Consider the following 25,754-nt stretch of genomic DNA (forward strand, 5'->3'; position numbering starts at 1 on the left):
AAGGAAAAGGGGAGAGAGCAGCAGTGAACCACAGGGCTTCCCTCAAGCTCCACCATGGCCATCCTCTCCAGAGGTCACCACATTCTTGCTTCTGTCATTTGCTGTCTACTTCTATTTAATTTTTACGTCTATTATGTAGTAGAGCTGGTGACCTGACCCAGGGCTTCAGGCTGGCCCACGTATGACACTGAGTACATCCCCAAATCTGAGGATTTGATAACTAAGTGATAAATTTCTATTTGATAACTATGTGATGAATTTCTAACTAATTCTCTTCACCCCCTAGCCCTATGCTGAACCCAAGTGCCTCTGCAGCACCTGCCTTACACTTCTGTGGCATCTGAGCCTCCTAGACCCAAGAATCCTAAAGAGGTTTCCCACGTCTGTGCCATAATTTTTGTTTAAGAACCCATGACTCTGGGAGCAGTGTTATCCACTCACATTGAGAACCTCCCTTCAAAGTTGATTTTACAAAATTGTAGATTTCCACATGGGTTTTCATATAGATCTAGTCTCAGATGAACTTCCCTCTGCTCTCTCACCTCTTTCCTCCTCCCTTACCTCCAAGTAACCCTTTATCTGCCAGTGTTCCCTCTCTATTTTAATATAATGTGCATTTACTGCCCTCCCCAGCAAAGGTGTCTTTTACTCTTTCCTGGCCTCTATAGGCTCTGATTTAAACACACAGATCTAAACATTTCAAAGTAGAACCAACATTTGAGAGATAACCTTTGACTTTCCAGACCTGGATCACCTCACTCAACATAATATTATCTAGTTCCATCAAATTTTCTACAAATTTTGTTTTCTTTACAACTGAATAAGATTCTATTGCATACATGTACTGAAGTGACTAAGGCAAAGCCATGTTGTCCTGACTCCATTTTGGTCAGTTCAGATACTTCTCAGCCCTCTACTCCACAACAGAGATGTCTGTTTTGGCAACACATTTGGGATTCCCATCAACATGGTCCACATGGATTAACCAAAATAATTAGTAATATAAAAACTTAAACTAAAATAACTGAAGAAGGTGTAAGTGACATTAATTGTCATGTTGTGTCTGAAATGACTATGTTCTGTCAAAACAAATGTTCTGTCAAAACTATGTTCTGTCAAAAACAAATATTTCCATTACGTTCATCACTAGCACCATCTAACACTGACATCCAGGATATTAGCATTTCCTCTGCTGTGACTAGAGCAGCAGTGAACAGAGATGGGCAAGTATCTCTGTAGTAGGAGACTGAGTCCTTTGATACATGTGTGGGAGAAAACCCTCACCAGCTACACCCTTGACAGGGAAATAACAGTCAGAATACAGAAAAACTTGAAAACATCCAGAAAACAAATGACACAATACAAAAATAGGTTATGTAACTGAACAGAGAGTTCTAAACAGAAGAAACACAAAGAAAGAAAGAAAGAAAGAAAGAAAGAAAGAAAGAAGAAAAAAGACAAAGGATAATATTTTTAAAAAAATACTCAAATTCTTACTTATTGGGGACTTGTAAATTAAACAATTAAAGGTCCATTTTTCTCCAATCAAAATAGATACCATTGCGAGAACAAAAGATGACATGATGGTGGAGGTGGGGACAGTGGACCCCTTTTCACTGCTGGTGGAGGTGTAAACGATTACAAGTGCTGTTGGAATCAGTATGGAAATTCCTGAGAGAACAGAAATAAAACTACCATATAAGTGATTACATCCATATTCCAGATTCTATTCCATTTAATTACATACCTCGATCTGTACCAGGTCTATGTGTTTACTTCCATGGCTTTGTTGTAGATCTTGAGGTGCAGCCTGCCGATGTCTCCAGAATTAGTTTTTCTTCCTCACAGGTGCTTTGAAGTCCCAAGTTCTTTTACGCTACAATGTAATAATTTTAGCATATTTGCTTCATTTTCTGAAGAATAATGAAATTTTAATGGAGATAAAATTGTTAAGTTTTTTTGCTAGTGTTTGTGTGCTTGTTTGCTTATAGAACAACCATTCCCACAAGAATAATTTTTCCATTCTATGTGCCATGGAGGCCTTTCTTCTGGAATCTTCCTCAATTCCTTTGTCAGGGTTTTAAAGTAGGATCATTCCATTGTATTTTACTGTTTTTGAGGCTGCTGTAGCTAATATTGTTTCTTTCTCAGTCTGTCTATCAATGGTTATATGAAGAAAGATGCTTAAAAGAAATCCCACACTAGCTCAGAATTGAGAATAATAGAGGGTTATTTATTTAGGGGTAGACTCACAGATCACAATCCTCTGCTGGAATGGAGAACAGCAACCAGCATCATGACATCATGTCAGCTAGGTGAAGCTGTTGTGGAGCCCCATATTCTTCCTGGAAACTTCAAAGGTTACTGTAGAAAAATTCATTGTTCATTGTGGAAAACTTAAACATTATTTATATAGGCATACGTAGACATGTATATTCAATAAAAGATATAATAGAGACAAATAGAGGTATGAAGAAAAGTAATTATTTTTTCTAAACTCAGTTTTCTTTCTGTCCCATATCATGGATCCTGACATGAGACAGAAACTCTAAACTTTTCTTTTAAGAACATGCGTGGATTTAGATAAGGACAGAGCCAGTGTCCAACTTCAAATCTAGCTTTGACTTTTAAGTGAACCATGATTAATATTTTAGTTTGTGTTTTTTAGATTCTTACCCTCAAATAACATGTCCTTATAAGTCATAATTCTCTTCACTTGGTGATCCTCTCTGGATAATTATATTTTCCTCTTTAGGCATCTAGATGTCCAGGGTCTCTTGACCTTTTGAAGATAAATATTTTTCTGCAAAGACAAGAACAAAGTCCTATCCCAACCCTTATAAGGCTTCCTTACCACCTGTATGGTTCTTACCATTTTGAATGATCTGTCATATCTCTTTATCAAGAGATGCTTCTTTTCAAACTGAATCTTTATTAATTTTGATGGTATCCATAGTTTTTCTTCTCCTGTGGAAGCAAAAGCAAAACCCCTTCCCCAATGTAGTACATATCCTGGCTTCCATTGTGAGGTCAACACATCCTTGAAATACACTAGCTGATTTAATTCAGAAGACATTTCTATTATCCAATGTCTCTCTGCTGCTGTTGTCCCTTTCTCATTAGTGTTAAAGAAATTCAAGGTTAATAAAGGTTTATATAATCAATTTCTGGGGGTATTTTCCACCCCTTTCTGTTTGTTTAACATAGCCTTTATAGTTTAATTTGATCTTTCTATAACTGCCAGACTTGTAGGATTATGTGGTATACCTGTAATATGCTTAATATTATAATAAGCAAAAATGGTTTCATTTTTCTAGAGACATATGCTGGACCATTACCTATCTTTATTTGTGTAGATATACCCGTGATGATCATAACTTCTAATAAATGTGTTATTATTGAATCAGCCTTTTGTGAGATTAAAGCAGTTGCCTGCTTAAAACTTGAATAAGTCAATGGTGTGGCATACACATTTTAATTTTCTAAGTTCTGCAAGTGGAACACATCCATATGCCATATTTCATTCCTTTAAGTACCCCTTGGTTAGCCCCTGCAGGTAGCAATGTTTGGTTATAGAAAGAGCAAGAAGGATATCTCTTTATAATATCCTTAGCTTGTTGTCATGTAATAGAAAACTCTTTCTTTAAACCTTTGCAAGTGACATGATGTTTTTATAAAATCCTGAGTCTTGCAACACACTTCCGATCAATTATTGATCAATTTCTGCGTTACTTTGTGCAGAAATTGCCAGCCCCGTATGTGATTGGATGTGTGTTATGTATATGGGAAAAAGTTTATTCCTGATTACATCTTGAACTAGTATGAATAATGAAGTCAACTTCTGTATCATTTGGTATAAATTCAGCAATTTCAATATGCAAACAACTCTTTCTGCAGATTATGAATCAGTAACTATATTAAGAGATTCTTTAAAAACGCTTAACTCCATAAGAATAGCATATAAATCTGCCTTCTAGACAGAATTATAGGGGCTTTGTTCCACCATACTTAATTCTTCTGGTTTATAACCTAACATCCCTGATTTATTTGCATCAGTATAAAATGTATGGATTCCAGTTATTGGAGCATCACATACAATTCAGGGAAGAATCCAAGAGTTCTCTTTATAAGGTTAAGTCTATAGCTTTTTGGATAATTGCTATTATTTTCTCCCCCAAAATTATCACAAGCTTTTTGCCATGGTTCATTGTCTTCCCGTAACCTTTTTATTTCATCAGTAGTAAGAGGCACTATAATCTCTGCTGGGTCTATTTCTGATAATAGACAAAGTCTAAATTTACCTTTTATAATTAATTCAGAGACTTTTTCCACATAAGTTTTGAATTTGTTACTTGGTTTATGTCTTTAAAGATCCATTCTAAGATAATATTGTCCCTCTGCTTTAAAATTACTGTAGGAGATATTCTGGAAGGCAATATGACTAAAATACAATTAAGATTTGGTAGAGCATCTCTTGGGTATATTCTCAATAGAGATGCTCTACCTTACTACAAAAGTATTTGTTCAACTGTGTTCATAGCAGCATTATTTGTAATAGCCAGAACCTGGAAACAACCTAGATGCCCCTCAATAGAAGAATGGATAAAGAAAGTGTGGAATATGTACATATTAGAGTATTACTCAGCGGTAAAAAACAATGACATCTTGAATTTTGCATGAAAATGGATGGAAATAGAAAACACTATCCTGAGTAAGGTAACCCAGACCCAAAAAGATGAATATGGTATGTACTCACTCATAAGTGGATTCTAGCCATAAATAAAGGACATTGAACCTATAATCCGTGATCCTAGAGAAGCTAAATAATAAGGTGAACCCAAAGAAAGACATATAGTTATCCTCCTGGATATTGGAAGAAGACAAGATTGCCAGGCAAAAATTGGAAAACTGGGGAGTGGGAGTGGGGTGGGGATAAGGGGAGATGGGATGAAAAAAGTGAGAAGGGGGATGGGGAGAGCTTGGGGTAATGGGACAGTTGAGATGGAGGAAGGGTGAATAAGGGAGCAGGGAAGTATATATCTTAATTAAGGGAGCCATTTTAGGGTTGGCAAGAGACTTGACTCTAGAGGTGTGCCCAGGTGTCCATGGAGATGTCCCCAGCTAGATCCTTGGGCAGCTGAGGAGAGGGAGCCTGAAATGGCCCTATCCTATAGCCATACTGATGAATATCTTGCATATCACCATAGAACCTTTATCTGGTGATGGATGAAGCTAGAGACAGAGACCCACATTGGAGCACTGGACTGAGTTCCCAAGGTCCAAATGAGGAGCAGAAGGAGGGAGGACATGAACAAGGAGGTCAGGACCATGAGGTGTGCACCCACCCACTGAGAAGGTGGGGCTGATCTAATGGGAGCTCACCAAAGCAAGCTGGAATGGGACTGATGGGGCATGTGATCAAACCGGACATTCTGAACATATAGGATGAGGAGGGCTGACTGAGAAGCCAAGGACAAAGGCACTGGGTTTTGATCCTACTGCATTTACTGGCTTTATGGGAGCCTAGTCTTTGTGGGATGCTCACCTTCCTAGACCTGGATGGAGGGGAGAAGACCTTGGACTTCCCACAGGGCAGAGAACCCTGACTGCTCTTTGGACTGGAGAAGGAGGGTAAGGGGAGTAGTGGAGGAGGAGGAAAATGGGAGGAGGGGAGGAAGTGGAAATTTTTAAGTAAAAATAAATAAATAAACAATAAAAAAAGATTTGGATTCACCCTATCTGCTTGTGCCTCATGAAATTTCTCCTCAACAATTGTCAATTTCTTTTCTGATTCAGCTGTTAATTCTCTGGGACTATTCAAATCTTTATCACCATCTAAGGTTTTATTTAAATGAATTATTGGATCAGGAGATATCCCAACAGCTGGTCGTAGACTGGAAATGTCTCCTAACAACCTTTGAAAGTCATTAAGAGTCTACAACCAGTCTCTCCTAATTTGTGCCTTTTGTATCCTAATTTCTGCAAACCCATATTGTAACCTAGGTAACTGACAGAATCTCCTCTTTGTATTTTTTCAGGAGCAATTCGTAATCCCCATTTTGGCAAAACTTTCTTTACTTCTTCAAACATTCTTTCTAAAGTATCTATGTTTGAACCAGATAGCAAAATGACATCCATGTAATAGTAATTATAGACTTAGGAAATTGCTTACGTATTATTTCCAATGGCTGACTTACAAAGTATTGGCACAGAGTGGGGATATTGAGCACTCCTTGTGGGAGTATAGTCCATTGATATCTCCTAGTAGGCTGAGAATTATTATAAGTAGGCATCTGAAGGCAAATTTTTCTCTATCCTTTTCTTGTAAAGGTATAGTGAAGAAACAATCTTTCAAATCAATAACTATAAGAGGCCATCCTTTTGGTAATAGACAAGGCAGAGGAATTCCAGATTGTAGAGGGCCCATAGGTTGAATTACCTTATTGACAACTCTTAGATCTGTCACCATTCTCCATTTACCAGATTTATTTTTAACAACAAATACAGGAGGATTCCAAGAGCTGGTTGATTCTTCAATATTTTTCAGTACCTAGTTTCTCTTGCACCAGCTGTTCTAACGCCTGCAGCTTTTCTATGGCTAGAGGCTATTGCTTAACCCATATTGGCTTCTCAGTTAACCATTTTAAAGGTAGGGCTGTTGGTATGTTTAAAAGTTTTCTAGTTGCTTTATGTTCTTGTACAGCCTTAATGGCTGGTAACCCTTGTGTCTAATACCTTATATTATCCTTCCCAGAATTATGAGTTCCTGGGACTGAAGGAATGTTCATCTGGGTATTCCATTACTGGAGCAGGTCATGACTGCATAAGTTTATTGCAATATTAGGAACATATTGTCTCATCTTCCCTCTCTGACCTTATGACCCTATGTAGGCAACCCATCTCGTGTTTTTTTTTTTTTTAACTTGAGATATGGTTCCAATTCCTAGTAATTGAACATCTGCCTCTTGAAGAGGCCAATCTGGATGTCAAGATTCTGGAGTAATGGTATTCACATCCACACCTGTGTCTATCAAACCAACAATTATTATAATGCCATTTGCATGCACTCTTAGCTTTGGTCTTTCTTTGATCATTTACAGAAGTCTGTCAGAATATGCATTTCCTATTGGAATTTTTAATTTATCCTCCATGTTTATGCCATCATCTATAACAGTATAATCTTTTATAGAAAACTGTGGATTTTTTTCATTTTTTTGCTGAGACATATCCTTCACAGTTACTGGGAATAACTGGGCCATTTTTGGCTTGGGGGCCTGCAAGAGACCCCAAAGGAAGTTTCCTGATGGTATTGGGTTGCCTTGTCTATCTTCATTTAATCTGCATTCATTGGTCCAATATTGACTTTTGCCACACCTTCTGCATCTACCTGAAGGCTGAGTCCTCCTATTCTTGCCATTCCCAGAGGAGCTATTATTCCTAAGAATTCCTTATCTACAATCCCTTCTCAGATGTTCTATTCTAAGACAATTAAAACATCTGGCATTTTGATGTCTCCTTATTCCTTTGGAAATTGCTTCTCCTACCCAAGATTTAGTATTATAGTCTAATATCTCAATGTTCATTATATCCAGGATTCATTCATCCATAGGTGCAGATCTAATCTTTAAAGTCCCAAGTATCTTTTTGCATTCTAAGTTGGCATTTTCAAAAGCCAAAGATTCAATAAGTACTTGTCTAGCATCTGGGTCTGTTATTCCTATTTGTACTGCCTAAGTTAATCTTTGTAAGAAGTCACTAAAGGGTTCTCTATGGCCCTGTTTAACCCTGGTATATGATTCAATTAGTTTTCATAGTTCTTGAATTTTGTCCCAAGCTTTTAAGGCAGCTTTGTGGCTTAGAGAAATTTGTTCATCATAAAGAGCTTGAACCTGTGGGTCAGCATAAGTGCCCTCACCAAGAATTTGATCTTGGGAGGTCTCAAGTCTTTTTGCTTTTCCCTGTTGTTCTAAAATTTTAGCCTCTTCCTTGAAATAACATGTAAACATCAACTGGACCCATCATCCAGGCCTGCTGAAACTAACAGAAGCCAGTCATGTGGTGTCGCCTTAATGCTAGAAATCCCTTATCTCCCTAACAAATGCAGTAGCAAGCCATAAATTATGACAGCTTGCTTAATTTCTTTTAGATCATTCATTCCTATAGGTATCCATCTACTTTCTTTGGATCCTTTTGGGCTTTAAGAACTTGATGCTTTGTCAGAGCAGATTATAGGGTAGGAAGCTCAAACTCTGGGCAAGTCATCTCTGACAGCTACTGGTGATGTTAACTGCTGTCCTTGTGTCTTCTTTCCCTGCTAATCAGCTCCAATAATTTCCCCAATCATTTCAAATCTTTTTACTACTGTCTTTTGTAAAGCCTGGAAGTGTACAAGAGACACCACGCAGCAAGGAATATGGCAGTGGAGGCGAGGGCAGGTGTGCTTGTGCTTGGCAAATTTCCAAGTTGCTGCAAACAGTTAGCACTGCCAAATCCTCCTGCCTAAACTTCTAGGTTATAGGGCTTACAATTGTGAATGGTGAATTATTTTTCAATTGGTTTCTTCAGAAACAAAATGAAGCTATAAATCAATTTATATTAACAACGTGGGCATTTAAGAAGCCATACCCTTGGCTGCCCTGACCATCGTGTTTGTCCCTTACTGTGTTAATCATATATTCTCCTGTTTGTTACTCCCACCACAATCTATTAAAAAAAAGGAATAAAAAAAATACAGACAGACAGACAGACAGATGCCTTTGCTTCCCTTTTTTCTCTTTTTGGGGCCTGGATCCCCAACATCCAGTTGATATGGTTGTGACTTAAGGCTCAGTGCAGACTGGAGGCTTCAGGACAACGTAGTACACGAGAATCTCGATTTACCACCAGGTGGCGCTAGCTCCACTCCTCTCTTCTGGCTCCGCCCAGGCTCACTTTTTTCCCCTGAAGTTCCTGATGCAGACAGAGGCTGAGGACAAGCTGAGCAGCAGCCTGAGAGACTCCTCTTCCCCTGCATCTGACAGCAGTGAGTATGGGTGACTTTCTTATAATATAATTAATATTACACACCTCACTGATTTACAGTGCACAGTTGTGTGGCTATGGGAATATTCAGAGGTGTGCAAGCATATTCCATAATCTACTTTGTTTATTTAATCCAGATATGCTTTCCCACAGCTTCTCTCAGTATTTTTTTTCTCTAGATATTTTTTTATTTATTTTTTCTTGGAAAAAAAATTTCCACCTCCTCCCATCCTCCCATTTCCCTCCCCTTCCTCCCACTCCACTCCCCCTCTCCCCACTCCTTTCCCCCTCCCTCTCCAGACTGAAGAGCAGTCAGGTGGAAAGTCCAAGGTCCTCCCGCCTCCATCTAGGTCTAGGAAGGTGAGCATCCAAACTGGCTAGGCTCCCACAAAGCCAGAACATGAAGTAGGATCAAACCCCAGTGCCATTGTCTTTGGTTTCTCATCAGTCCTCATTGCTCAGAGAGTCCGGTTTTATCCCATGCTTTTTCAGTTCCAATCCAGCTGGCCTTGGTCAGTATTTTTAACGTGTGTGTGTGGGGGGGGGGGGGGGTTAAGGGCACCAGGAGGAGGGAAGAGAACTAGGGGGATGTTCAATGTGTGTGGAGATCATAGGATAAAATTTGAAAATCAGTTCTTTTCTTCCAAGTAGTTGAGGTATCTCTCCTGCACTTTGTTCCTTGCCGGGTACTCCAGGGTAGCTGGTTCTTCAGCTTCCAGGTGACCTTCGGTGCTCGATTATAAAGGTATTCTTCTTTTGATGGTGTTCTTTGACTCTACTCAGATCACCAATCTTGTGTCTCTAGCACGTTTACCTGCAGAGACCTCTTGCTGAACCCTGGGTGGTTTTCAGAGCCCTTTTCTTGGTATGTGGTTCAGAGCATCAAATCCAGAGCCTTGCATATGCTAGGCAAGTGGTCTTGCAGCCACTGGAATTTTCAATATATAAGCATTTCATCCACAAATAGGGTAATTTGACTTCTTCCTTACCTGCTTGTAACACTCTTTTTCTTCTCTCATTTTATTTCTCTGAAGATCCAAGCTCTGTATTAAATAATAGTTGAGAAATGGTCATTCGGGTCTATCCTGCATTTAGAGAAACTAATTTAAGTTATTCCATATGCAGTATATTGCTGTTGGTAGTGTTATCACAGTGTCCTTTCTTGTGTGTAGGCGTAAGTTTTCTCTTTCTGTTTGTTCAGGGCTGTAATCAAGAATGAGTTTAGTTTTTTTTCCTTCATCTACTGAGATTAGAATATTAGTCTTATCCTTGATCATGTTATGTGCTGAACTTCCCTTACTAATTTGCATATGCTGGACCATGCTTGCAAAAAACACAGTGTTCTTTCATCATGTGTTTCTGTGCTTCCTCTTGCTGTTGACTTTTTCTACAATTCCATTATAATCTGATAGGATATAAGAAATTACCTTTTTGATTTGTTAAAAGTTTGTGATAGAGTGTTGCAATTATTAACATGTAGTTATCTTTATTTTTCCTAACTTTGGCTGGATATGCTTCGTCAGGTAGGAGTGGAGCTTTCCAGTTTGTTTGCTTAAAATGCCGTTTTCCATCCTTTCACTTTCAGACTTCTATGCATTGCCAGCTAGTTGAGTTTCCTGCTTCAATTGGTTATTGTTTTCTGCTTTTCAGTTCAGCCTGCCAGTTGCATCTTTTACTCTAGAATTGAGAACATTTATATTTAGGTTACTGTTAAAATGTTTGTACTAACCAGGTGGTGGTGGTGCATGCCTTTAATCCCAGCACTCGGGAGGTAGAGGCAGGTGGATCTCCATGAGTTCGAGGCCAGCAGGGCCTACATAGTGGGCTCTAGGACAGGCTCCAAAGCTACAGAGAAACCCTGTCTCAAAAAAGTAAAAAGAAAAAAAGTAACTAACTAAATAAAAATGTTTGTACTGAATGAAATATTGGTGGGCTTCTCTTCACCTTCTCATTTTCTGATTTGGCTTCAATTGCTATGTGATATTTTCTTTCTCTCTCATCTTAGATGTTTGCTGGCTCACTGGCACTTTGCTTTCGATTGCTGTGATAAAACATCATGATCAAAAGATACTGGGGGAGCAAAAGGTTTATTTGGCTTACACTTCCACATCACAACCAACCACTGAAAGAAGCCAAGGCAGGAAATCAGGCAAGAACTGAATCAGAAACCATGGAGAAATGATGGCTTACTAGTTGCTTCTCATGCCTTGAGCAGCCTTCTTTCTTAACCACCCAGGACACCAAAGTGGGATGGGCCCTCCCACATCAATCATCAATCAAGAAAATGCCCCACAGCCTTGTCAATTGATGCAGGCAATTCCTCACCTGAGGATTCTTCTCCACAGATGACTCCAGCGTGTGTCAAGCTGACAAAAACTAACCAGCACATGTACTGTTACTGCTGTTTATTCCTTAGAACTACAGGAGTTATAGCGATCCTAGCTTTTTGTCTTCTTCCTTTGAGTTTTTATTTTCCCGTGAATGTCTTCTTCACTGCTGCCTCCATGGTTATGCATTGCTTTAGCTGTGTTCATCTTGAAGGTCTTTATAAAGGACAAATTTGCATGTAGTCACATTGGTTGTCTGTTGTTTTCTTTGAGAACTCAAAATACATAGTTGGCACGCTCTTGCCTTTAGCCTTTCTGTCAAGGAATGTGCTGTTCTTCTGATTCGTTTTCCAGTCAGGTATATGCTAATAACTTGGCTGATCTCTGTAATCATTTCCAGCATTCTTTTCTTGTTCTGTACGCTGAATTTTACCAACGGTGTGATATGACAAGATTATTTTTTGGTCCAATCTATGTGGTAGTCTAAATCACCTCTTTGCCTGGATGTCCTAATTTCTTCATTGATATAAGGAATTTTAGGATATTGCTTGAATGAATAGGTTTTTTATGACTTTAGCCTGTATTTCAGCATTCTACTCAAGTAAAAATATTACTGTATGGTCTTTCTGTCATATCCTGGAATCATCCTAATTTTTTTAATTTCTCTCAAATAAAGAGCAATGCAGTAAAATTTTAACCTTGTATTTGAAGAACTGGTAATTTTATCTTTCAGTTAAGTTAGTCTGTTGGTGGTGGTTTCTCCTGAATTCTTAAAAGATTATCTGCAAAATTTCCCAATATTTACATTTTTAAAAATTATCTGTCTATTGCATATGTCCTATATTGTTTTGCTTATTTCCTTGTCCATGTTCTTGAAGTAAAAATCCTTTTTAACTAAACCTCCTGAATAATTTCTTCAGCAATCTATCCAATTAAATACTTTTGGATTCAGTTGCTGATAAGTTATGATCTTATTAGAAAGTTTTGTTTTCTACATTCTTGTGTTTTGTTGTTGTGGTTTGTGCACCTGTGGGAGAGAATATGGTTTGCACACTGGTGTGAGGATTTGTACAGTAAGCTTCTTTCTACAGAGGGCACTGGTCAGAGTGCAGAATCAACCACAGTAACAACACCAGAGCCAACTCCCCACATTAATATTAATGGGAATAATGAAATAATGGACAGGAGGTGGTGGCATACACCTTTAGTTCCAGCATTTGGGAGGCAGAGGCAGGTGCATCTCTGAGTACTCTGGTCTACAGAGTGAGTTCAAGAACATCCAGGGCTACAAAGAGAAACCCTGTCTCAAATAAACAACAACAACTAAAACGTATAGGAAGTAAGGTTGGGGGGGAGGAGAATTAGAGAAAAGAGCAAGACCTTTAAAAAAATTTAGAAATAAAATACCATTCATACTAAAAACCTCCTGTCTTTGTATAGTCTTTTCCACGGCTAACCCCAGGGGTCTTTTTGGGCTGTGGTCCGGGTAAGTACTTCTGCTTTTGGGGTTGTCTAAATGAAGAAGTGTCTTCTGGATGCAAGCAGAGCACGGAGTTCTGCAATGGAGAGAAGTTCTTGGAGCTGAGCTCTTTATCTAAGCATTTTCAGATCCTATCCAGCAGCAAACCACCATGCAATGAAGAAGAAGCTGTGGAAATCGAGTAATCCTTTTACTCAGGTTCAAAGTTCTCAGCCCCTGGCTGCTGTACACAAATTACACTACGAGTCAGTTTCAGAAACCAAAATGGCTCTGTACCTTATGTGTGCAACTGTTTAGCACAGACAGTAAGGCATAGATTGATAAATAACTCATTAATACAAACAATGCAAACAAATTATTCCCACATGATTGTGGGGCACTGCTCTTGTACACTGTAAAAGTTTTTTGCTCATATTATTTTAATAAAATGCTGATTTGCCAATAGCCAAGAAGAAAGTATAGGCAGGGCGATCAGAATAAGAAAATTCTTGGAAGAGGAACAGGAGAGAATTTTTTTTTTTTTTGGTTTTTCGAGACAGGGTTTCTCTGTAGCTTTGGTGCCTGTCCTGGAACTAGCTCTTGTAGACCAGGCTAGCCTCGAACTCCCAGAGATCCACCTGCCTCTGCCTCCCGAGTGCTGGGATTAGAGGCGTGTGCCACCACCGCCCGGCTCAGTCAAATATTTTATAATTATTATAAGTCTATCTGTATTTCTTTGGGAATGAATGACTGCAAGACTGGGCGGGACAGAAACTTCTGTTTACACTACCTATAAACGTAATAGGCCAGGAACACCTAAACCAATGGAGGTTTGAAGACCTTTTCTGAGAAACCAAACTTGTGTGCTTGTTCTAAACACCAGAGCAGTGAGAGCAGCAATGCCCTCACTTGGATCATACCCACTGAGCCATAATCGGGCCATCTATTGTATGCCTCACTCACAAAATGGCAACAAACTCTTAACTCTGTCCCCAGGCCTTCTGCTCACATGATCAGCCCTAATTGAAGTATCCCGCTTGAGCTTCCATTTGTTCAGACTCCTATGCCTGGAGTCAGCTGTGTGCTTTAAAGCAATCTGCCCCAGGAACCATCTCTCTATCTTGATCTGACACTGTGCCTTGAATCAACTGAGTATTTATTGGCCACCCTGTTCCAGAACAGCTCTCTCTGCTGCATGTGTATCAGCTCTGTTTTCCCTTCCACAGCTCTGCTTTAACCCTTGCACCACTGTAAGCCTTTATGGGTGACACTGTGTGTCATTGTGGTCAATGCAGTCTGAGATCTGAGAGACAGTGTTGGTCTTTAGGATGAGAAGGAACCAGTTTACACTTGCCAAAAGCCACAAACCTCAGAATAAACAAAAGTGCTGGGAAATGAAAGCCATGAAAGATGATGCAGCTTGTGAATTCATTGTTCTTCAATAACCTAACATGTGGATGACACACATGTATCTATCCATGTTTTTCACATGACATCCCTGTGGCAGACAATCCAGTGCATTTATTCCCAGTTCCACTCTGCCATTCAGGAGGAGACAGTGTCAGGTCAAAGAACTGCAGTGGAACAATCCTTTCCTACACTATGAATATATAATACTCTCACCGGTTAATAAAAATCTCACAGGCTGGCAACTGGGCAGGAGGTTAGGTGGGAAAACCAAACTGAGAATGATGGGAAGAAGGAGGCAAGAGTCAGGAAAGATGCCAGTCAGCTGCTGAGCAAGCAGGTCATGTGGAAAATGAGTTAACAAATCATGAGCAACATGGTAAAGCATAAATAGAAATATGGGTTAATTTAAGTGTAAGACGTGCCTACTAACAAGCCTGAGTTATCAACTGAGAATTCATAATTCATATTCATCTTCTAAGTCAGCAATTTGGGACTGGGCAGTGGGGACAGGAAACGTCCATTTACAAATACCTATGCTGTAGTTAAGTCTCAGGAGATTGGTAGGTCTCTTCTGCCAGCCTGTCTTCACCAGGGCAGTCTGTTTCACCATGGAGTTGCTGCCCTGATCTCACACATGCTGACTGTGCACTGACCTGTGCTCTCAGGCCCAGTCTCATGTTTCTGTATGTGCTATTGTCTTCTGCACAGTCTCCCATCACAGGTGTTCTTGTATAGGAACTTTAGACCTTTTTGTCAAGTCCTGCAGATGCCTCATGCTCCCTTGTACCTCTCTTTCTCTCCAACATGGAGATTCTTTTTTCATATGATTATTCTCATTCAGAATGATTTAATTTCAGTATCAGTTGTGAGTTTCTCTACTTCTCTTTCTTGAGCTATCAGTGGTTAAGTGGTTGCTAAATACATTTTCGAAATCTTAATTGTGATTGTTTTGAAATAGATTTTGTATCTTGTGATAAGAAATCTGTAATTCTTTTCTTTCTGTCTTTGAATGCAGCAATCAATTGTCATATTAATAATGATTGATAATTGCAGTATGGATTACTTTTGAACCTCCCTCTAAATTCTCACTTAAAGAATCATTGGTCTTGTTAATCCCATGCCAGGAAATTCGTGATTGAAATTTCAGACAACAGTTTTTGAACAGGAGGGGTTTCACACTGAGTAGAGCACACTGATGTGGCAGAGGTTTGGCTTCATAGCCCTAATCCCCAAAGCCTAAACCTTCTGGATCTCAAGGCACAGGGTTTAGAGCATGCCATTGTTCTGAGGATCTAGGTTTGCTTGGTGACAGACTGCTAATAATTTTCAAGAATAACAGGTCTTCTTGTAGATGTGTTTAGCAGGTTTTGTTTTTCTGCCTTTCCTGGAGTTTGACCTGTGCTTGGGAGGTTTTATGGCTTAAGGCAGGAGAGGGTTGGGTTAGCTTCACTGCTGCTGTCCCTCAACCCTGGCTGCTTTGGTTGTCATCAGAGCTCTTCACACAGCTGCTCCCACCCTGTCTGCTTTAAGGATGCTCCCGGAGGAGGCTTGTCTGAGCAGCTGGACCCTCACAGGCAGGAGCTCCCCAGCCCAGATGTCAGGTCTTAGAAAGAAAAACAGCTGTGTTGAAGAGGGCATTTTAGACTATTTCACACACTCAGTTCACTAAAAGTCTTACTTTAAAGCAGACATTAGTAACTTGTGAAATGAGACATTTAAATTTCATTTTTATTTTGTTTTCTTCCAAGTCTTAAACTGCTTAACTATTGATTTGGTGTCTTTAATCACTGACATTTTAAAATCTGAGTCTTCCTAGAGTTTAAACTTACCTGTTACAATAACAATGATGTCATTGTCGGCAGTTCATCATCTTGGCTGTCTGAAGATACCAGAGGTGCAGTCAGAAGCTGGAAATAGTCAGAAATGTCTTCTCATCGCTGTGCAAGTCCAATTTACTATCTTAGTTGACCAAATCTCTTTCTCTGCCCCCCATACACACACACACACACACACACAAATACACACACACACACACGCACATACACACAGAAGAGATGTGGTAATGGTGGTCATGTATTCAGCCTCTGAACTTACAGTGTATCATAATATGCTTTGAAAGTAAGACAAATCTTCCCCCTCTTCTTTCCCCTTCTTCCTTTATGAATTATGAAGAACATTTATACTGCACTCATTAGGGCTCATTTGTTTCTTAGGAGTTTGGTGTCTAAGAGGAGTCTATGTCCTCAGTTATGTCTGCTTCTCATTGGGTCATTAGGTAATCACAGCCATGTGAACTGTTAATCAGGAAGGAATCTGCCTATGAGTGCACAGTTTAAAATAATCCTGAAGTGTGCTGTGTTTTATGATACTGTTGTTTGTGTGGACCATCAACTTACTCTTGCTGTTCCTTCTACAGGGAGGAAGAACCTCTCTGGATGGCGTCCAATATTGACCCTGTTGCAATTCCAATGATAGAAAGAAATCCCAGTGACCTTCCTGGAATGGACACCAGTGACCTGAACACATTGACTGGAGAGGCCGTGCTAAGTTTTCATAATATCAGCTATCGGGAAACAGTTCAGAGTGGCTTTGCATTTCGTAAAACAACACGTGTGATAGAAAGACTATCAAATGTGAAGTATGTACATGAACTAAATAAACCAGTGTATTGAACAACTCTTTCAACAAACACAGATTTAGATTTCCTCTATTATCAATAATTTTTGTATGTATGTGTGTACATTTATGTGAATGTATGTGTCAGTGTGTGTACATATATCTGTGTATGTGAATATATCTGTTCATGTGTGTGTATAACTGTATTATGTGTGTATGTGTATATATCTGTTTATGTGTGTGTATAAATGTGTTGTGTGTGTATGTGTATATATCTGTTTATGTGTGTGTATAAATGTGTTGTGTATGTATTGTATATATCTGTTTGTGTATGTGTATATATCTGTTTATGTGTGTGTGTGAGTGTACGTGCATGTGTCTACATCTATTTGTGTGTGTATAAGCATCCGTGTGTGTATTCACATTTACGCCTGTGGTACAAGGCTGTCAGAGGACAGCATTGATCACTGATCTTCACCTTTTACCGTGTTGCAGACAGAGTTCCTCATTGCTTACTGCAGTGTATGCCAGGCTAGCAGACTGCAAGTATCCTGCGATTCTCCTGCCTCTGTCTTCCATCTCTTTATAGAGCATGGAGTTACAGGTGCCCACCACTGCACCTAACTTTATGTGAATTCTGGAGGCTTAACTGAGGTCCTCACTCTTGCACAGCAAGTGCTTCACCAATGAACCATCCCCAGCCTCACCTTGTTATACAGACAGATCCAAGATCACAGTAAAATTCATGAAATGGAGACTGAAGAACAACACAATGGAGGAATGGCGTAAAAGCTGGTTCTTTAAAAACACAAACTTGACAAACCCTTAGACAAAATACAGAAAACAACAAAGAAATTATTTAAATTCAATAAAATTCGGGATGAAAAACATATCAAAAATGAACTGTTAACATCAAAGGATAAGGGATACTGAAAATTTATTTCCCAGAAATTTGAAAATATTAAGGAACTGTGTACACAGTTATACATCCATGCCCTCCCAAAACTGAACTGAAAGTTAATAACAGGATGACTGATTCAGTTACCAGTGATGAGAAGAAGCAATGAGGAAGTCCCAAAAGCAGAAAGTCTGGGTCCTGAAACATTTGCTCAAAATTTATTAAGAGCTAAAATGAACATATTTACAACCAATTCTGAGGACAGAGCACACACGCCAAGATGTCCCCACGCAGTCTGCGTAGACTCTTCCTCCCGACCCCAACCATCACCTCTATTATTGAGCACTGGTCGTTTCTGCTCCTCAGCCTACAACTTCCATCATTTTCTTAGTAAGAGGGAAATGGGCAGGGCAAAGGATATTCTGAATATGACACTGTCAGAATATTAAATAAGAAATGGGAACATAGCTATGCTTTCTATAAGAATATGCCTTTTTCAAACTAGATATTCACTACTCTGAATCAACCAATCAATCAATCAATTTTTGACATAATTTGTGTTTGTGCTGTACTATTCAGTAGTAAATGATGACCTCTACTTGAGGGATGTCTCCCAGTCCTAAACGGAGCTTATTCTAATCTCTTTATCAGGGAAGAAAATCATCATTTTGTTTGTATTTAGCTTTTCTATTTTGATTAAAATGGTGTTTCTGTTTTGTTTTGGCTTGGTTTGAGTGTTAAATTTGGCAATGCTCTCCTGTCCTCTGAGTGCTTCTTTCTAGTCTTTAGATTTCTACTTGAGATGTATTAATTTGGGTTTGATTCTATTTTAATAATAGCAGCACTGTTACTGATACCCCTTGTATCATAGCTTTCTTGTGATGAGGAATACAAGGCAGCAAGCAGGGTTATATGAAGACAGTGCTCATCAAACATTGGCAAGAAGCTGTTATATGCTCAGCACATAAAGGCCGTGTGTGTAATGGAGTCCTCCTGAAAACCTGCTACTTGCCTCAAGGACACAGAACTTAGAGGCACCATGTTTCAAAAAATACGAATTCTTAAGTAATAAATAAAAATGGTTTTTGTGATACCTGAGGCATTTTATGACAAATCACCACTAGAATTCCAAATCTTTTAAAATAATCGACCTCTATTAATATTTAATTTTTTCTTAGGAGTTTGTGTTTATTTTCTGTGTACAATTTTATCCAACTTCAATATCATATTCAGTGTAGATCCTAAATGAATATAACTTCTTTTAAACAGGGAAATCAACCAGTGTGATTTTGTGTTTACAGTGGGATCATGAAACCTGGCCTCAATGCCATCGTGGGACCTCATGATGGAAGCAGATCTTTGTGAGTATAACGGACAACAAATGCAAAGACTTTGCATCCATTTTCTGTTCGTACAAATCACTTTTACGAGACTTATTTAAGTTATGTGAGTATATCTACTCTGGTCCCGTGTGCTGTGGATAACATGTAGGAGGATGCGTTCTAATTTTATGCCAAGAGCAGGAAGTCTTACTAAGTCAGTTTACTACTAGGAAATGATAGAGTGATTGGCATATAGTGTTAGATCATATTATTATTTAATGTAGGAAAAATAGTTTAACATTAGGAAGGTGAAGCAGAAGTTGTCTGTGGGCAAGAAAACATCACCAGAAATAATTCTCAAACTACAACAGCACATTACCAGTTTGAGTTCCAAAGGACATACAGATTGTGTCTTGCATTCATAATTCTGGGCTGTGTTAGAGCACATACTGAACAGAAAGGAGTGTGTGTGTGTGTGTGTGTGTGTGTGTGTGTGAGAGAGAGAGAGAGAGAGAGAGAGAGAGAGAGAGAGAGAGAGAGACTTCAGTTAAACTTATGCAGCATTTTTATTCTGAGTATCTGAAAGCCGACAGCTCTTACTGAAGGGAGGAAGTAAACCACACAACATGTGTAACCCTTGTAGGTTATTAGATGTCTTAGCTGCAAGGAAAGATCCACGTGGATTATCAGGAGATATTTTGATCAATGGAAAACCTCGGCCTGCTAATTTCACGTGTACTTCTGGTTATGTGCCACAAGTAAGTGTTGGTGGGTTTGTAATTTTAGATTTCCCTTGATTCTATATGGTTAGATGTTCAGCTCATAGAATTGTGTGTTTCCAGTTCATCATATGACGTATTTATAGGCCATACGTTCTCTACACTGACTTTTCACAATGACTCATTATCCTGAGGTTGGCAATGTTAAACAGGAAGATGGAAAGGGATTGGAATATGACATCAGCAGCACAACATTCATAATTTTAGCTGTAATTTAATCCTACAGAAGACTACAGTTGTCTAATTTTGTCTTTTCTTCATCTCTTTCCTCAACGTAAAAGATGCCTTATGGAAATAATTTCTGATAACAGTAACCAAAATCCCTGTACTCTACTTGGAAGGCAAATGGGAAGGGGGTGAAAATGACTTCATCAGGCTTTCCATTGAAATCAGTAACATTTGAAAGAATATTTTTAAGTATAGCACTATAGTGGATGTGCTTTATATTAGGTTACATATATTAGAGTGATGGTCTTACTATTTGTAATTAAATTTAAAATTCCACCTAACCTTAAGAATGACGTGGTGATGCGCACAGTGACTGTGAGAGATAACATAGAGTTCTCAGCAGCTCTTCGACTGCCAATGACTATGACAAAAGATGAAAAAAGAAGGCGAATTAATGAGGTCCTTGAACTTCTGTATCTGGATAAAGTGGCAAATATCAAGGTAATGTGAAGAAAAATCTTGAAAGATTCAGAGCTGAGAGCGAAAGACAGAGAGAGAGAGAGAGAGAGAGAGAGAGAGAGAGATCCCCGTGTGGATAGTTAAGAGTAAGTGACCTGATACATGATGTAAAGTGGAATGTACGCTACCAAGCCTTCTTTTTTTCAATTGTTTTTATTGAGCTCTACATTTTTCTCCGCTCCCCTTTCTCCTCTCCCCTCTCCTTCAACCCTCCCCCAAGGTCCACATGCTCCCAATTTACTCAGGAGATCTTGTCTTTTTCTACTTCCCATGTAGATTAGATCCATGTATGTCTCTCCTAGTGTCCTCATTGTTGTCTAGGATCTCTGGGATTGTGGTTTGTAGGCTGGTTTTCTTTGTTTCATGTTTAAATACCACCTATGAGTGAGTACATGTGATAATTGTCCTTCTGTGTCTGGGTTACCTCACTCAAAATAATGTTTTCTAGCTCCATCCATTTGCCTGCAAAATTCAAGATGTTTCAAGATGTCGTTAATTTTTCTGCTGTGTAGTACTCCATTGTGTAAATGTACCACATTTTCTTTAGTCATTCTTTGGTCAAGTGGCATTTAGGTTGTTTCCAGGTTCTGGCTATGACAAACAATGCTGCAATGAACATAGCTGAGTATATATGTCCTTGTGGCATGATTGAGCATCCTTTGGGTATATACACAAAAGTGATATTACTGGGTCTTGAGGAAGGTTGTTTCCTAATTTTCTGAGAAATCACCACATTGACATCCTAAGAGGCTCTACCAGCTTGCATTCCCACCAGCAATGCAGAAGTGTTTCCTTTTCCCCACAACCTCTCCAGCATAAATTGTCATCAGTGTTTTTGATCTTGGTCATTCTTACAGGTAAAGATGGAATCTCAGAGTTGTTTTTGATTTTTATTTCTCTGATGACTAAGGATGTTGAACACTTCCATAAGTGTCTTTCAGCCATTTTAGATACCTCTGTTGAGAGTTCTCTGTTTAGGTCTGTACTCCATGCTCTGTGCTCTTCACTAGTTAAACTGTCCAGAAAACTAGAGTATGTTTGTGCCCTTGCTCCACACTTCTTTATTTTATGTAAATATTTATTTCAAAACCCTGTGTAAGGTTTGATAGATACAACCTTCGGCAAGGGTAACAGTGAATCGACCAAGTGATGCCTCCTGTTGAGATTTGTACAGGATCAGGGAAGGTAATAGATAAACAGTGGTATCACAGCTGAATGTTTTAGTAAATAAGTAGCTTCTTACTGACATATTAGAAAGAATGTTGAATAGTATTTCATCCCTGAATACATATTCTTTATCCATGAAAATCAAGGACATTTGCTTTTCTTAATGATTTCAATCTTAACTAGCAAAATGAAATAAATCCTGGTATTCTCAGCCCTATCAGGTTATAACTATTCACATTCCCCAAACTTCTTTATTATTACATTGTTTACAGAACCTGAATAGGCATTTAATTTATTATATGCCTAGAGTTTTTCAACATTACGGTTGTTTCCCTGTTGTGTGTCCTCCAAACTGCCATGCCCCTCACAATGACATCAACTCATTTAGAAGATTATATACAGATGTCTGCAGAGCAGACATTTGGGGATATGAAAATGATCTCCCCAGAATATGGCTGTCATGGATTAACTCTTGAGGTGGCTCCTCCTTAGAGGCAGTGAGGAATAGGGAGGTACCAGCTGCTGATTCTCACAGTCCTTCTCCACAGTTGTTTGTGAGATGTTTGTCTTGTTGGGAAAAATAGTAGAAAAGATGACATTTACCACACTTTCTTTTCATAAGTGATAGAATTTTGTTTGCTTTGACTCTGCTTATTTACGTGGTTTTATGTTTTCAATAGGATACTCTTCTATGTTTTTAAGAATAATTATTCATTTCCCTAAGTTGTTTATTTTGTTTTCTTTTTAGGGACAATATAATTAGATATTTAATAACTTCTTGAACATCATGAAATGTAATGGATTGCAAGAATTTTAATATAACATTTTATTAATTAATTTTTTCATTTATTTTACTTCCTGATCAAAGCTTCCCCTCTCATCCCTTTCCCTTTCCTTATCCCCCTCCCCAGTCCACTCTTCCTCCACCTCTGTTCAGAAATTGCAGGTCTCTATGGGTGTCAGCAAAGCATGGCATATCAGGTTGAGGTAGGACTAAGCTCCTCTTGTTTTCTGTATGTGTTTTTGAATTGTGTCTCTCTGTGACTGTATGTTGGTATGTTATTTTGTGTGCATGCCTATTATGTCAGTATATTATGTCTTGTGTGTATTATGTATTATATGTATTTGTATGTGTGTTGTGTAGTGTGTGTGATGTTGTGTTATTTTTATGTTGTGTAGACTGCCTCTGTCCTATGTGTGTTGGAAGGGTATGAAATGGTTACTAAATTACTACAGATACTTCCTTTTCTTCTATCCCATCTTCTTTGTTCTTTAGACAGAGATTAGCACAGTCTTCATGTCATGTCTGACCTGAGTCTTTCCACTCACTTGGAAAAGAAAAACCTCCTTTCTTCTCCCAGGTGCCCATATTTTTGCTCATCAGGATAATAATATAACAAAATCTTTTACTGCTGAAACAGGTTTGTTCAGCAAACGACAGTGACTGTTGTTTTGTTGTTGATAATGATGGTCATTGTTGCTTTAGCCCAGATCTAAAGAGCTCAGGAAAAGGACCAGTATAGCAATGGAGTTGGTTGCCGAGCATCCCATTTTGTTCTTGGATGATCCCACCACTGACTTAGACTGGAGCACTACTAATGATGTCATTTCTGTCCTGAGAAGGTAAGTGCTGAAAGAACATTAACTTTTATTGACTTAATGCCTGATCATATGTGTGTATTTTTGATGCAGGAGATTCAGAAGTAATGCTGACTTGGGGGTGATGACCTCCAGTCAACACCAAGGTATGAAAAAAGTCCATGAATGTGGAGAGAACTATGAGTTTTTCCATCTGAGGGGAAAAATAAGAAAACACATAAGCTTTCTCATGGTAACTTTTCCTTCATCTTTTAAAATCCTCTCTGAAAAAATCTCTCTTGCTCCTCCACATGGCTCCACACAGCCTCCCCAAACACCCAAACTCCCAACAATTATATGTTACATTTTCAGGATTGACCCTGTCTCAAAAAACAACATAGTCACATGTTTCTCCATGGCAGACGATGTGGGAAAGTTTTTAAGTTTGGAGCAGTTCAAGGAATCATGGAGAAGGTTTTGCAGCTGCACCATGGTTTAGTGAGAACCACAAAGATACACCACTGTGGGAATGTAAAGATGTCAGTTGAAGGCTGAGCTGTGGGGCTTCCTTTGCTAGGAATGTTGGTCTCTGGGTAACTTTATATGCAGAATAAAAAGTATTGTCTCTAGGATTAGCCCTGGATGTGATGGCTGAGGGAATGAATACTAAGGTCTGGGTCCTAACCTGGGAAGAATGAAGTAAAAGGAATTGTATTTCCTTCTTTCCAGAAAGATGTCTATGGCTGAAATATTAATAGAAAAAGTGTAAGGGTTGGGTTTTGCACAACTTAAAAATTAATAGACTTTCAAACTGACTGAATAACCCTAAGACTATATAAGGACCATCCCCTTCCCATGACCTAGGCTCCTAGTTGTTGAACTTTACTGCATCATCTATCTTTTCTTCCCCTTGTTCTTTGCTTTGTTCTGACATGATATGATGGTCCATCACCCTAAATACTGTTGCCTCTCTTTTAAGGAATAAAGATCACTCCCTCACTGTACCTTCCAGTGAGGAAGTCAACAACTGGGGTTTTGCCATCTTCTAGACTGTAGACTCCTCAGGTGTCACCATCTTCCCCAGCCATCCCTTTTCCTGTCAATTTCAGGATACTCTTAGATCAAGTTCTTGCTCATTTTTCAGCATGGAACACTTCTCTCTGTCCCTGTGTCTCATACCATGGCTAGGCTTAGTGCATTGCATGGGGTCATCCCAAGTGTGATTCATCCCAGTGTTCTGGGAACAGACACAGGTCCTGACATGCTGTGTTCTTCTTGCTCTCAACACTCATAGAAGTACACTCTAGTTGTAGAAAATTTTTTTTCAAATATTTCTATTATATGTGTGTTTGAGTTGCTTGGTGTGAGTGTGTCTGCATGTGTACCTCTGTAGCCTGTCTGTAGAGGTCAGAAGACAACTCAAGAAGTCGGCTTTCTCATTCAATGAAATGTATTCTGGGGACTGAACTTGGATCTTTTGACTTGGTATCAAGTTCCTTTACCCACTGAGCCATCTTGTTTGCCTGTCTTGAATCTTGACCATCTAGTGACGCTGGTGGTTGCTGGGTTATATGATATGAAGTTGCTGTTTTCCTTTTGTGGGTTTATTAATCGTCTCTCAGGGAAAACAATCAGTTATTATGCCTAGTATTCTGCCCTTATCTTGTCTCTACAACCAGTTGTCCTTTGGGAATTCAAGGTATGTGCTACCATGCCCAGTTCTCTCACTCTCTTTTCCATTCTCTACCTCATCTTTTCCTCCCTCCCTCCCATCTTCTTTCTCATCTTCTCTCCATTCCTTCATTATGTTCTTCCTCCCTCCCTCACTCTCTCCTTCTTCCCTCTCTCTCTCTCCTCCCTCCATTTCACTTAATCTTTCTTGGTGTGGGATAACGGTCTATATGTTGTCAATTATATTTTAAATAAACACTGATTGGCCAGTAGCCAGGCAGGAAGTATAGGTGGGATAGCCAAACAGGAAGTACAGGTGGGTCAATGAAAACAGGAGAATTCTGGGAAGAAGGAAGTCCTAGTCTGCAGTCCTGATCCAGCCACAGAGCAAGCAAGATGTGACTACCTTGCTGAAAAAAATAACAAGCCATGTGGCTAACATAGACAAGAGTAATGGGCTAATATAAGTTATGAGTTAAAAAGCCTGAGCTTATGGGCCAATCAGTTTAGAGTTAATATAGGCCTCTGTGTGATTTCTTTAAGACTTAACAACTGTGGGAACCTGGCTGGATGGAAACCGCAGACAACACTTTCTCTTTGTCCTTTCAAATAGGATCTTATATAACCTAGGTGTGCTTTGAATTATGGATCCTCCCAAGTGCTGGGATATTACAGATATGCCACCATACCCAGCTTTTACAGAAATATTTTCATAGCAGTTTTAAGTACTGTTTTTGGTTATTGATTCCTCTAACAGAAGAAATGACTTCCTGAAATGATCATTCAGATGATTTTTCATGTCACGGAATTAAACCAATG

The 25,754-nt window shown here is 39.0% G+C and overlaps 1 protein-coding gene across 1 annotated transcript in view; it reads left to right on the forward strand.

The window, feature by feature from the left end:
- The first annotated feature begins 8,953 nt into the window (after positions 1-8,953).
- Positions 8,954-25,754, forward strand: part of LOC121440985 (ATP-binding cassette sub-family G member 3-like) — a 51,781-nt gene continuing 34,980 nt past the window's right edge. Inside the window, exons 1-6 of the mRNA XM_041642091.1 lie at positions 8,954-9,022; positions 16,634-16,855; positions 19,033-19,092; positions 19,697-19,811; positions 20,349-20,501; positions 23,173-23,309. Of these exons, the coding sequence (XP_041498025.1) occupies positions 16,653-16,855; positions 19,033-19,092; positions 19,697-19,811; positions 20,349-20,501; positions 23,173-23,309 (668 nt within the window). The 5' untranslated portion in view covers positions 8,954-9,022; positions 16,634-16,652. The remainder of the gene's footprint in view (positions 9,023-16,633; positions 16,856-19,032; positions 19,093-19,696; positions 19,812-20,348; positions 20,502-23,172; positions 23,310-25,754) is intronic.

Source organism: Microtus oregoni, unplaced genomic scaffold, assembly GCF_018167655.1.
Source record: "Microtus oregoni isolate MIOR12 unplaced genomic scaffold, Mior012 000072F_ref0000427, whole genome shotgun sequence".
In the NCBI taxonomy this organism is placed as follows: Eukaryota; Metazoa; Chordata; class Mammalia; order Rodentia; family Cricetidae; genus Microtus; species Microtus oregoni.